A 14,996-nucleotide genomic window follows, 5' to 3' on the forward strand; every position below is an offset into this window, starting at 1 on the left:
GATAGATAGATAGATACAAGATAATCACCTTTTAGATATTTTTGTATGTTCTATGACAGTTTATAACACATGTTTCTTGGATCAAGATGCCTCTAGTCAAGACAAGAGTTTCAGTTTGAGCAGTTCTAGGCACTAATGCATAACTGCCTATTCCTTTTTAAAAATAATGTTTCTTAAAAATGAAGATGCATTTTTGTTTTTTCACATGCAAATTATTTTTTTAAAGAGAGAGTGAGAGAGGAGAGAGAGAGAGAGAGAGAACTTTAATATTTATTTTTTTTAGTTATCGGCGGATACAACATCTTTTGTTTGTATGTGGTGCTGAGGATCGAACCCGGGCCACACGCATGCCAGGCTAGCGCGCTACCGCTTGAGCCACATCCCCAGCCTTCGTATGCAAATTATAATACAGGATGCTCAAAATGTATGGGTCCATCTTTTCCTCCATGTAAATGTTGCTGTCATTTTGTATAAACAAATCTATGTGTGAGGTTGGCAAGATGTAATGTAGCTCCTTTATTTAATATTAACCAAAAATGAATTAGTATTCAATTTTAAAATGACTGCTTTCTTTGGAGTACATGCTTAATAAACATTAGAGCCAATAAATACAAACTCTACTATCTGAAACCCTTGTGAGATAACCAAAAAAAAATATGCTTCAAGACCCATTAGTCAAAATTAGATAGGAAATACAAGTTATTTTGTTTGTGTAGTATTTATACCAATTATCTTTTCTTGTGCGTGTAAAGCAGTATATATGTTTTATTCAAAATTGCTTTTAATTTTTTTATGCAGTGGCAGGGAGATATAAGATATTACATTTAGGAGAGTGTATAAATACACACACACACACACACTCTCCTAAACTAAACTTTATGTTGGTATTTGTTTTCCAACTATGAACAGTCCAAAGTAAAATGTGAAGATATTCCTTTTAAAACAATATGCTAAGGATGCAATTCTTTGATAAAATCTTGCCCCAAATATTAGAAATCAGAAAGAATTAATAGTAGGAGAAAAAGGAGTACAGCAGTGATAAAAGTCATGAACCATCATTTGTTCAACAGGAACAGACACAGTTAGCAAGAAAAAAAAAAGGAGAAACAAATGTATTAGGTGATCTTTAGTCCAAGGAATTCTCTGTTGGGCAACTGAGCATTTTGTTTTTTGCCTTTTATTTCTAATTTTTTTTTTCAAAGAATTTGTTAAGTAAAAAGAGAGACGATGGCAGCTAGCTATATCAACACTCAGTTATCAGTTGGGTTATTCCAGTATCATTAATCTTTTGTGGTTGCCTGTGATGTGTTGTGTGGTGACTCTGAAAAGTCACATATATATATATATGTGTGTGTGTGTGTGTGTGTGTATACGTATATATAATTTATATAATTTATTTGTTCTAATCAGTTATACATGACAGCAGAATGCTCTTTGATTCATTCTACACAAATAGAACACAATTTTTCACATCTCTGGTTATACACAAAATAGGATCACACCATTTGTGCAATCTTCCATGCACCTAGGGTAATGATGTACATCTCATTCCACTGTCTTTCCTATTTCCATGCCCCTCCCTTCTTCTCCCTCCCCTCTGCCCAATATTTGGGGCAAGATTTTATCAAAGAACTGCATTGTTAGTTTGAGTTTTAGAGTCTCAAATTACAGAACAAAACTGAAAACACAACCAAAACTAAAAACAGTCATAAGTCAATTTTATAGATTCTTTATTAAAGTCATAGCACTGTGACAGTTAGTGGGGGCTAACATATGTAGCAGGAAATTTATTATACTTTTGATGGGGACAGATTTTGATCATGTGAATATTTCCATAACTGTGGAACTTCCTCCAGTGATAACAGACATCTCAAAATGCAATGAACTCAATTCCCATGGTATACTATCTGTTTTTCTTTTTCCCTCTGTCCTGCCTCTTTTCTCTCTCTCTCTCTCTCTCTCTCTCTCTCTCTCTCTCTCTCTCTCTCTCTCTCTCTTATTTTAAAGGATTAAACTGTGAGGTTTTTAGAGTTTACAAGAGACAATTAGTGAAAAACAACCTGATATATTCAACTTACTAAGGCCCTACTCTTTCCCCCTAATTGTTCAGCAGGGTCCAAGGGAGGCTAAAGTTTAGATCACTCTATTCTCCACAAGAACTTTGATTCACTATTAAATTCTGTTTACTGAAGATGACTTTGCCATTCCACGGCCATCATCTTCCTATATGTGGGACAATGCAGAATCCGCCTTGCATAAAGGGAAATTGTTCTTTCTTTTTAGTTACCCCAGTTAAATAGACTCATGGAAAATCACATGCACAAGAGACCTGTTGAATCAGTAATAGTATGAATTGCTAGGGTGCATGGGGAGGCAAGTTAAGGAAATAACTATTTTGCTTAAGTACACACTTGTTCATATATTACAGCTTGTCATGTTTTTGATAAGAGCAAATCAAAGAGAGAGAAAGAGAGAGAGAAGGAGCAGGTGAGAAGAGGAGAGGAAGGAAGAGAGATTCTCTTAATGGCAGAAGTAAAGTTATAACTACTTGCTGTGTTACCAATCATGTTGCATATACTTCTTGTCTTGGAGATAAAAATCTAAAATGAGAGGTACATGCCTGCTTTAATGTATGACAAATTTCTGATATATCAATAATAAATGGTAAAAAATAACAAATTATGTAATAAACTGTGGTTATGAAGTTAAGCTATTATAATTAATAAAATTTCAATATTACAAAGTTTAACAAATATACTAATGAAATAAAATAAATGTAAAAATGATTTTAATATGTGAGGTTTTTTGTTATTGTTTGTTTATTTTTCCAGTACTGGGGATTTAACTCAGTGGCATTCAACCACTGAGCCACATACCAGTCCTGTTTTGTATCTTATTTAGAGACAGGGACTCACTGAGTTACTTAATGCCTGAGGCTGGCTTTGAACTTGCAATCTTCCTGTCTCAGCCCCCTGAGCCTCTCAAATTACAGGCATGTGCCACTGCACCTGCACTAATATATGTTTTTAAGTAAATACTAAAGATATGACAGGACCCATACAAATTAATGGATGTAAATCCATTAAATTAATGGATGTAAATCCATTAAAAAGTAAATGCCTTTTTTATTTTAGTAAAGCAAAATATATTTAAAGCATATGGATATTCATTGTTTTCAACCTAGTAAGTTGGTACTTCCCATACAAAGATGTCTTTGCAACTCTCTATCAGAAAACATGTGAACAAACAATGTTGGTCGTGTGTTGGTGGAATAAATTTACACGGACAATTGCTCCAAATATTTATAGGTCTTCGCCTATATTGGTATTATGTCTATTTCCTCCCTTCTTATTGTCTTTATCTCCTATCTGTACATTATTTCTGCCTTCTGTGGATTCTCTTGGCTGAGGAAAGATAGCTACATTGAGAATATAATGATAAGGTTTAGAGACTCCTGAGTCTACAAGCATGAGTTTGAACTCCACTGTTTGAATTCAGTTTCTTAAATGATTAGAGACTTCTATCTTTTTTATAATGAGGTTATTTTTGTGTCTTTCATGTTAATCTTCTGCAATATTATGAAGATGCATAGAAAGTTATAGTGAGTTCTTTGTGGTAAGAAATGCAATTAGAATAAAAAAAAAACAGAGAATTCCAATATGTCAGCATGGGACATAGGTGCGATGGCTTAAGTGACACCCTAGAATAGATATATTCATTTATGATACGAATATCAACATTTCTTAATAAAATAATATTTTTAAATATTTGAAAGATTAATGTTAAATTTTGAGTAAGACAATGCAAAGTACTTTAAATAAAGGATGAGTCACTGCAGACTGACTCCCAACCATCAACTCTTGACTTTGTAAATACAATTTGGAGGATTCTATTCATATAATTGTAAATTCAATTAATATTGTGTTTCTCACAAAACATCTCCTTTTGATCTTCATTCCACCATCAGTCTTCAAGCATACTAATGATTTCAATATTAATATACTATTATATTTGCATTAAATTATTTTTTGGAATATTAAGTACATATAGAAATATTAAGTTTGATTAGACTCTCCATCTTCTTCATCCACATGTTCCAAAGACACATGGCTCAGAAAAATTGCACCCAAGTGACAGAGTTCATTCTCGTGGGCCTCACGGATCGCCAGGAGCTGAAGATGCCCCTCTTTGTGACGTTCTTATCCATCTATCTTTTCACTGCAGTAGGCAACCTGGGTTTAATCATGGTCATTAGAACAGATTCAAGACTCAACACACCTATGTACTTCTTCCTTAGCAACCTGGCTTTTGTTGACTTCTGTTACTCTTCCGTCATCACACCCAAAATGCTTGGGAATTTCTTGTACCAACAAAATGTTATAGCCTTCAGTGCATGTGCTGCACAGTTAGGCTGCTTCCTGGCCTTCATGACGGCTGAGTGCTTGTTACTGGCTTCCATGGCTTATGACAGATACGTGGCTATATGTAGCCCTCTGCTCTATATGGTGGTCATGTCCCCAGGAGTCTGCGTTCAACTTGTGGCTGTCCCCTATAGCTACAGCTTCCTGGTTGCACTCTTCCATGCCGTCCTTACCTTCCGCCTGTGCTACTGCCACTCCAACACCATCAACCATTTCTACTGTGATGACATGCCCCTCCTCAGGCTCACTTGCTCCGACACCCACTCCAAACAGCTGTGGATCTTTGTCTGTGCTGGTGTCATGTTTATTTCCTCCCTTCTGACTGTCTTCGTCTCCTACATGTACATTATTTCTGCCATCCTGAGGATGCATTCAGCTGAGGGAAGACGCAAAGCTTTCTCCACGTGTGGCTCCCACGTGCTGGCAGTGACCATATTCTATGGGACCCTATTCTTCATGTACTTACAGCCCAGCTCTAACCATTCCCTTGACACAGATAAAATGGCCTCCGTCTTCTACACAGTGATCATCCCCATGTTGAACCCCTTGATCTACAGCCTCAGGAACAAGGAGGTCAAAGAGGCTCTGAAGACAATCCTTAAGAGAAAAATGGCTTTTATGTTTATGAAATTAAGAAAGTGATTTGAATAAGTAAAAGTGGACTTTTTAGTGTGTTTCTGTTTGCTTTTTTATAATTTTTTTTTTTTTTGGCACTGAAAATCTATCAGCATGATTGTTTCTTAATATGTAATTTATGTAATCTGTTCCACTTTTTGTTTTAATTAGTTATACATAACAGTAGAATTCATTTATGCACTTTAATATATCATACATAGATGGGATATAATTTTTCACTTTATAACAAAATTTCTATAAATTTTCACATAGACTGTGACTTTAGGTATAAAAAGAACTGTAAGAATTTATAACCTTTTTCTCATTTTTCAAATGGAAAATGTATGAACAATAGTTTTCTAGTCCATAAGAATTTTTGCCAGTTTTCCAATGAAAAATACATAAAAACTGTCAGTATATACCTAACTATAGTCATAGCATAGACGAAAGTTCAGAATTCCCTTCTATACCAATCCTCAGTTTTAAATTCTAAGACTGCATTACAATTTTCCATATGAAAATCAAAGTTTCCTAGAGTGATACATTTCTTAGAGCCCTAATTTTTTGAAACCATACATGACAGTATAAAACTGCCATTTAATTTGCATCTGCCAACTTGTCCATGTTAAAAGGAACATTCTACTCTTACCTTACCACTGATCAAACCTGACCTTTTACCATTGGAATTCTTTGAGATGATTTCTTATGCCTAGAGACCACATTATGTTTCTTTGTCCAGATTATCTAAAAAGATATAATTCAGAGATAGAATTATACTTCAGTCTACCCCCGAATTACATTTCTGGGGGGGGGGGTGGTAATCAAATTCTAAGCAAATATGCTCACAGTTGATTGACACAAAGCTTTTATGTTTATAGATCATTTTGTTCATAGACCATTTACCAGTACTTGGGATTACAAGTAGTTCTCCCAGGAAAATTATGTCTGGGTGACCTGGTCATTATTTATTAGAGCTTATATTACAACACAATGTCCAGTGGGCAAGGCAGACCTATGCAAAGAGACGATGCCTCCTAGTCAAAGATGGTGCTTAGATTCCAAACACATCATTGTAGTACATATATATTATATTGGATGAGTCAACTTTCACATCAGTTAAATGAGAACACTGTTACTCAATCTAATCTTTTTGAGAATTAAGCAGCATCAAAAGTTTATAATGGGAGTTTGTACATTATCTCCCTTTTTTTCTATGAGCCAGAAGACCTGGATTCTAATCCCAACATAATTAATTATAATTCACATGACCTAGAATAAGCAATTTACAAAAAGTATGACACTACACAGCAACTGATAGCCATATATATGTGGTCTCTCTCTTTGATACATATATAATATCATGATTTGACCATTTTGGGGGGGTATTGAACTCAGGGACACTCTAACACTGAGTTACATCCCCAACCCTATTTTGTATTTTATTTATAAACAGGGTCTCACTGAGTTGCTTAGCACCTCATAGTTGCTGAGGCTGGCTTTGAACTTGTGATCCTCCTGCCTCAGCTTCTGGAGTTGCTGGGATTACCGGTGTGTGCCACCACGCCTGGTTTGATTTGACCATTTTCAATCACACAGAAGAGTTCTGAGTTTGTGACTCATGCTTACCTCTTTTTTTTTTTTTTTGGGTGTCAAATTCTTGCACCAATATGAGCACCAAAGAGGCACAAATATAGAGATAGAAGAGGGAAAATGAAGTTATCAATATTTGTAAACATGGACTGCATTGCAAAATAAAAATATGCATACAAAATCAAAATCAAGCTTATCGAAGCAGAGTATAGCGTAAAATATAGAACATGACTAAAATTGAATCCAAAAACGTAAAAGAAGAAGGGAAGAGGCAAGGAAGGGGGGAGGAAGAGATAGATCAACAACCTCATAGATATAATTGCTATTAACCATGGAAATTAGAGTCACAATCCTATGCAAGTCATTTCTGCCTGTAGAACAAGCTCAAGCCCTATGCCAATAAATCTTAGACTGCTATGCATGTCCTGTTTCAAGGCATAGAGATTCAGACAACACCCAGATCAGGCTGGGCAGCTCAAGTGTCCTGATAATATGGGGTGAACTGTTCAGTTTCTCCAAGGATCTAATAAAGTCAGAAACTTTATTCTCAAAAGACAAATAATTATCCAGTGAAGAAATTACCCCTTACCCCCCAAATCATAAGTCTCTACTGTAATTGTCTTCCGGGGTTTTACAAAGCTTTATAAACACCCCTACCTTTCATGGAATTTTAAATTTTACTAGAATTGCTGTGTTGTGCTGTGCATGTAGCTTACCCTGCAGGAAATGCTAGTTTGCAGAGCCATCTTTTGCTCTGGATACAGCTTACACTGTGTGGTCTTTGAATTAATCAGCAAATGTGTAAGAGCAGCATTAAAATAATAAGATATAAGGAGACACCCAAGTCAAATGCTCTTTACCTTTAAAGTTTAAACGACCCAAGTCGTTTACTCTTTACCTTTAAAGTTTAATTTCAGTATGTCCAAGACCACTAAATCCAATCAGAAGTTTCAAAGAAGTGGTCATCTGAATCTTCTGGGATTATTAAATTGCAGTTGACATTCAAGTTTGTTCCATCTACTTAAGATTATAATTTCATCTTCACCTGGTCCAATCATGAACTAATATGAGGTATGTTAGTAGTATTTAACCCCATATACTAACATTTGATTTTCAAGATTTGAAATCTAGAGTGTGGTTCAGCTTCTCTCCCAGCGTGGATAAAATGACAGTTTTTTATTTTTTTTCTTTTTCTTTCTTTCTTTCTTTTTCTTTTTCTTTTTTTTTTTTTTGTGTGTGTATGTGTGACTATTGGAATGGAAAGGGTTAGATAGGGGTTTAATTTAATTTTATAAGAGAGAATTATATCATATTGCAATGAAGCATGATGCTGTTAATGTATTTATTTGGATGCTGAATTTTCTTCCAATGGATGTGTGTTGCTGCTGGATTGCAAAAGAAGGAATTTCCCTAATCCCTGTTGTCACTTTGACTTCACAACTTCTGCTAGAGTTGAGAATTGATAACTTGCTAAATCCCTTTCCTGAGTTAAAGTCTGTCATTGAGAAGAAATGTGTTATATCTGGGAGGCACAGAAAAAAACAAAAGCCATTGTTTTCACAGAGTAGGGCATACGGGCATCCAAAGTAATGACATGAACATTTGATATTTCTGCAGATCTATCACTTGGTGGACACAGCCATCTCTTAAATCTCTCCACAATCACACCTGTTTGTCAGGTTTGTATTCTTAAAATGAGTTCCTATGATGTTACAGCTTTAGCCTTCTTAATATTTACTGTTCTATTTCTTCCAAAATTACTGTAGCTCTTAACTGTGATTTTTAAATACCTTAAATCTATAATATTTTAAGTGGCTCTGTTTGTTCTGACTAAACTAAGAAAGAGACACTAAATAGTATAGACACTAAATAGACTACATAAAGCTTCCAATAACAACTGTTTATATGTATAATGTATGTACTTTTTTTTTAACATGGGGGCACAAATTTTCACTTTATATAAATAGAAATATCATAGTGTAAGTAAGACCATTTGAAAACTGCCTAGATTTTGGGTCCTCAAATATAGAACAGCTAAAGAAAGAGAAGAAAAAATTGAAGATGTTGGGGTAGTTAAATAAATTTCAAAGCAAGAGCTCCATAGAAAACTGAACAGTGAATGTGAATGGCAATCCCCAAAATACTGACAGCCAGCAGGGTAAGGAATCACAGATAAGTCTCTGAGCAATTTCAAACCAACCGACTCTTCTGGAAATACAGTGATTTGGGGCATGTGACTAAAAGATGGCAGTAGGCAGTAGAGCTTTTTAAGAACAAAACTGAATTTATGACAATAGTGATGGTGATAGTAGTAATTCCTAGTATTTTCATTATTATTAATAATGCGAATTGAGCACTTTTTAGGTATTTGAGCGCATGTTATCAATTTCTACAGTATCCAATATTTTGGAACTTGTGAAATCTTAGGTAAAGCACACATGATTTTCATAGACTATAGATAAGGGTTTGGGGATAAAGTGTTATCATGTGGGCCATAAGGGTCTTCTAGAGACTTAATTGATTTAACCAAACATTGGATGGTTATTCTATCAATTAATGAAGAGGGCATCTACCTTGTCCATCTATAGGACTTAGGTAAAGATTATCCAAGAAGACACAGAAGACAGAAAAAAGAATGGGGCTGGGTGTGTAGCTCAGTGGTAGAGCACTTACTTAGCATATTGTGAGACCCTAAATTCAATCTCTAGCACTCCCCCAAAATGCAGAAACAATTATACGTCTCTGTTCTAAAGAAAGAATTTAAATTTTTCTCATCTTTCTGGTTACTAGAAAGCAATGTGCATAAAATAAACTACAGTCTAGTAGTATATTATTTTCCCTTTGTCACTGGATACTCAAAGATATAGGATAAAATAAGGTTTCTGAATTATCTAAATATATATTATTCATCCTTAAGAAGAAAATTGTAAATATATATATTTTGTGCATATATCTAGGTATGTGCATGTATGTTTTTCAAAATAGTACTGTATTTTTTTTCTTTTCTCTAAAATTTCTAAATACTGCATATTGATAAAAGTATACTCAGAACATGTAGATATGCAGGAAGAATAATATTCTATAAATACTCCCAAACTGTATGGTTAGAGATATACTGTCGATATTTTGGCTTATGACCTTATAGGTTACCAGTAAAGTCATTTCTTCATATGGTTAAAAAAATTCTCATATTCTAACTTTCACACATTTTTATTTCCTTTGACTTATATTTAGTATAGTCTTATCTACACGTGTGTAAGTACACAAATCAGAAAAGCCAAGTGTATTTGAGAGTATACACCACAGTTCTCCTTTTAGTAAATATAGCACAACTTTTTGAGCCTTTCCTATTTTAATACCAATGTGGTTTATTTCCTACAGAATTGAGATAACTCAGAAGATTTGCTCTGGAGGGGTTTACTACATAAACTTCTATATCTACTAAATGGCCAAACACAATCATTCAGCAGTGACTGAGTTCATCCTCCTGGGACTTACAGATTATCCTGAGTTTCAGGTCATTGTTTTTGTGATCCTTCTCATCATCTATTTAGTGAGTATTATAAGTAATCTTGGATTGATTGTTCTAATCCAATTCAGTTCTCAGCTTCAATCACCCATGTACTTTTTTCTCAGCCATCTGGCTTTTGTTGATTTTTGTTATACCTCCTCTGTGACCCCAAATGCCCTGGCTAATTGTTTATGTGAAATTAAAAGCATATCCCTTTATGCCTGTGCCGCTCAAGTGTGTTTCTTTGTAACATTTTCAGTGTGTGAAGTTTTCCTGCTTTCCGCCATGGCCTATGATAGATATGTGGCTATCTGTAACCCCTTGCGCTATATAATTCTCATGCCTAGGAAACTCTGCTTCCAAATAGTCACTAGCATATATATTTATGGATTCATCATGGGACTTATACAGACAGTGAGCACATTCATTTTGTCTTTCTGTGACTCGAACGTGGTCAACCAGTTCTTCTGTGATGATATCCCCTTGATTCCACTGGCTTGTTCTGACACCCAAGTCAAGGAGTTGATGTTGCTGACCATGGCTGGTTTCAACGTGTGCTTCTCTCTGCTCATAGTTCTCGTCTCCTACGTGTTCATTGTGTCTGCAATCCTGAAGAAGCACTCAGCTAAAGGAAGACAGAAGGTTTTTTCTACCTGTGCTTCTCACTTATCTTCAATTACCATGTACTATGGGACGATCATTTTTATGTACTTACAACCCAAATCTCACCATTCCCTGAATACAGACAAATTTGCTTCAGTTTTCTATGTAGTAGTGATCCCCATGCTGAATCCCTTGATTTACAGCTTAAGGAATAAGGAGGTAAAGAATTCTGTAAAGAGGATTATACACAAGGTTCATTTGAGTAGCAATAAATGAGCCAGGTTGTTATTGAAAGAACAACCTGTTAAGAATCGTTAACACCAGAGTTAGTGAGTCTAGATATGCCTGGAATCACAGAGTGCTGACAACCTGTTAGGAAATAGATAAACTTCTTGTCTGTGGTTACCATAACCAGTAACTTAGTTTCCTGGATTTTCTAGAATGGAGGCTTACTGTATACATTATTTAGACATAAATAGTATGTACATAGTAGGATTTTAATAATTATTTTTTTTGTGAATAGTTTAACTGAAAGAGACAAGCTCCCTGAGCACCGCTTGACCATAAGAGTTTTAAAAGAATAAAAAGTAATGAAGATGACAAAGATGAGTAATGAAATGATGACTTTATTTCAAATGGATTTGGGGCTCAGAACTGTAGGGTGCATGAGCCATAATATGAATCATGCAAAGAGGAGGTAAAATTTTATTTCATAAGTTCTCTGGAAATATAGAAGATCTTTTATTAGAGAATTCTTTTTTGTTTTGTTGTTTAAATACTTCCAGCAGTTTATTAACTGATTTTATAAAAATCTTGTATTTTTTTTCCACAATTTCAGCAGGTTATGATGGCATAAGCAAATGCAGCTTGTCATTCAACTGCTATTGTGACATAGTTTTGTTTCATTTCATTCCCCAAGAGTAACTTAGTACCTTTTACCTGTTCTGCTTGTTTACAAAATGTTGTGTAAAACATACAGACTGTTACCTCACAGAGTAACTTTCAGACTCATTCCAGATCTATTTTACCATGCCCAAGTTGCTTCAATATCTAAGTCACTGCTTTATTGAAGAACACAAAACTACCACCTTAAACGTAAATATTTATTCTGTGCTCGTCATTTAGAAACTATAAGAAGCACAAAAGTTTTAAACAAGGCTCCCAGTTGGTAATTTTCATATCAACTATTAATATCTGAGTATGTCCAAATCTGATCATGTCTGTGTCAATGATACTTAAAGTGATTATACTACTTTTTTTCAAGTAAAATATTCACTTATAATGTATTTTATGAAGGTGGGATTTGAGAAGTCATGCTATTTTCAAGGTTTTGTTTTCAAGAGTAAGGGAACTTCAACATTCACTAACAATAAAAACTAACTTTCATCAAATGTGTCTATGTCTCATTGGTTTGGTGAACAGATATGAATCTATTACTTCTGGTACTTTACACAAAAATAATTCTTCCAATAAGTGTGCAAACCCTGTTTGATGAACAAATAAATCAAGACAGTAGGCACAGCTTTTGCGTACACAGTCATGCACATGCAGCAAGCACATGGATGCATATGCTTGAGTCAAGATCTGAATTTGGTTTTACTTGATCCCAGAGCTCAATATCACAATTATTTTATTAAAATTTAAAATATTGATCAAATAAGATGGGCTATGGTTTAAAGTATTCCCTAGATGTCACCCAAAGAGTACATATATTAATAACATTTTATAGTGTTACAATTGCTGTATGGCAGAGAAGGGAAGCCGCAAATAGCACATACATCTGCATTCCACGTTGATGTTTATTACATTGTGGAAAACACACACACACGCGTGCACGCACACACACACACACACACACACACACACACACACACACAGACACACATTAGCAGGAAGCATTCCCAACGTCAATCTTTAGTCCTTTACACTTAATGATGCTTAGTTCAAATCATCTCGAAATTTTCCAGCTTTCACGAGACTTTGCCACTGGCCACTCCTATCTATAGAGCCATATTCCAAAGCAGCAATGTAACTTTGGTAATTCTGGTTTCCAATTTTATCCCTAGACAAGTTTCTCTAAGACACATAACAATTCTAGGACATATTTTTCTAATCCATGAAATGAAACATCTTATACATTTTAAAATTCTAAATATAGCTCTGCTCTTTTGATTAAATATTATTTAGTCTTAACCTGGAATCTTCAGTTATCAGCAGAGTCTCAGTAGCTAATGTTTTTTGGAGGCTTAACATTCTAACAGTGAGGGGAGAGCATAGTGACAGGGAAAGAGAGATTATCCACTACAGGCTGAGCATCAGTGAACATGAAGAGGCACAGAGTTGTTTGTTCATATGGCGTATTTCTAGACATGGAATACAGAAATCCCAATCTTCAACAGCAGGCCTGGTGACACAGTAGCCTCCAGATCTAATTGGTGTTCATTTGCCTCCTCCACCCGTGTATCTGCACATGCCCCAACCTCAGCCAGTATTTTGGAAGGCCTAATATTTTATTGTGCTCCATTTATCTTGTGGGATAACCTAGACACTCATCATCATGGACTCTGAGACTTTGCTACCCATCCCTTGTAGTGGTACATTTGCAGAAAGCAGCAATTGATAATTATCACTGACTATAAAAATATCATGACATGCTACAATGCATCTGTGAATTCTAACTACATATATCCTTGTCCATGTTATAGCACAGAAACTTAAGCTTCCAGATAGAAGGGTTGATTACCTGTCATGGTTTGGTCCTGATGTATCCCCCAAAGACTTATGTGTTGAATGACTGTACAGTACAGTAATATTCACAGGTGAAGCTTTCCGGAAATGATTGGACCAAAGGGTCCTGATATCATCAGTGGATTAATTCAGTGATAGTTGAATGGATTATCAGGAGGTGGTGACAACTGTACAGAATTGGGTATGGTTGAAGGAAGTAGGTCTTTGGAGGCATGATCTGGAAGGGCACTACTTGCTCCTGTTCCCTTTCTCTTTCTCCCTCCACCCCTCTTCCTTGCTGCCTTAATCTGAACACTGAATAACTTTCCTCCACCATGATATTCTGCCTCACCTTGGGGTCAAGCACTGACCATGCACTGAAGCCTCTGATACTGTGAGCCAACATAGACTTTTTCTCCTATAAGTTGTTCTAGTCAAGTATTTTGGTCACAGTGATGCAAAGTTGACTTAACACGTTACCCAACCAATGAAGTCAGTCCTTTCTTTGTTTTCTGATTCACTGGCAAAGGAACATCATGTATTGAGATGACAGACACAGCCTCCCGTGCAATGGCTCCTCTGTTCCTCCAGACAAATGCTTCTCTTTGGGAACTAGACTTTTAACCTGGCAGAGCCCGAGGCTGCTGAGACAGAAAGCACAGCTCCCTCAAGTGAGTCATTTATGTAATGAAAAGAGGGGTTATTCCTACTTTTACTCTTGGTTCCTTTCACTCTAGCTAAGGCAAACACAATAGCATTTATTAGACACAAGTTCAATGTATGCAGTGTATCTTGGATTTCAGTTTCCCAACCCAATGAGAAGGAGCAGTCCCCAAGTGATGTCTCAGTTCACCACACATAAGGTCATTCTCTTTTTCATTAGTTCAACTGTTACCATGTAATAATGGACACAGTGACATGATTCAGACTCATACACCTGTGCTTGTAGCCTCTATTTTTGTGAAAATTGTCCCTTTTCCTGAAGCTACACTGCAGGATGAAATGCCAATAAAGAAGGCATTCTATACGGATGAAGGTCAAGGTATTGCAAGTAGGAAAAGTCAAGTCCTGTTGGGAATGTGTGTTGATGGCCATAAAAGGAAAATATCCCCACCCTATCACGACACAGCTCTGATGAGAACAGACTACAGCAATTATTGGCAGTGTCACTAAAGTAACAAAGCCATACAAATGACCCAGACATTGACATTACTGTTGGCAAACTAAACCCTGAACAATGGCATATCTAGCTCAGAATTGGAAACAGAAACCCTTCGTGGTAGGTTCATGCCTTTGTGGCCACATTCACAGGGAATGACACTGGCTATTAATCACAGGACAAATCTGTTATAGCTATTTTGTAATCTGTGAGCTAGTGCATTGACGTGTGTTTTGCCCAACGACAAAGCCAGAAAATTCCAAATCCCATCTATCTTTTTTTTAAAAAATATTTATTTATTTTTTTCAGTTTTCAGCAGACACAACATCTTTGTTTGTATGTGGTGCTGAGGATTGAACCCGGGCTGCAC

At 35.8% G+C, this 14,996-nt stretch overlaps 2 protein-coding genes across 2 annotated transcripts; both read left to right on the forward strand.

Annotated features, from left to right (window-relative positions):
- The first annotated feature begins 4,106 nt into the window (after nt 1–4,106).
- On the forward strand, nt 4,107–5,063 carry LOC143391780 (olfactory receptor 8U9). Its single transcript, XM_076844533.2, has one exon. It carries the CDS (start codon nt 4,107–4,109, stop codon nt 5,061–5,063), a length of 957 nt encoding a protein of 318 aa, XP_076700648.2.
- A 4,996-nt stretch (nt 5,064–10,059) lies between these two features.
- On the forward strand, nt 10,060–11,016 carry LOC143391781 (olfactory receptor 5AL1-like). The gene has a single exon (XM_076844534.2). The coding sequence runs from the start codon at nt 10,072–10,074 to the stop codon at nt 11,014–11,016; it is 945 nt and encodes a 314-aa protein (XP_076700649.2). The 5' UTR covers nt 10,060–10,071.
- The last annotated feature ends 3,980 nt before the right edge of the window (nt 11,017–14,996 follow it).

This window comes from Callospermophilus lateralis, chromosome 2 (genome assembly GCF_048772815.1).
Source record: "Callospermophilus lateralis isolate mCalLat2 chromosome 2, mCalLat2.hap1, whole genome shotgun sequence".
Taxonomy (NCBI): Eukaryota; Metazoa; Chordata; class Mammalia; order Rodentia; family Sciuridae; genus Callospermophilus; species Callospermophilus lateralis.

What these genes read in the sequence shown, in the direction of transcription:
- LOC143391780 (XM_076844533.2), top strand. Translation starts at nt 4,107, where the DNA reads ATGGCTCAGAAAAATTGCACCCAAGTGACAGAGTTCATTCTCGTGGGC.
- LOC143391781 (XM_076844534.2), top strand. Translation starts at nt 10,072, where the DNA reads ATGGCCAAACACAATCATTCAGCAGTGACTGAGTTCATCCTCCTGGGA.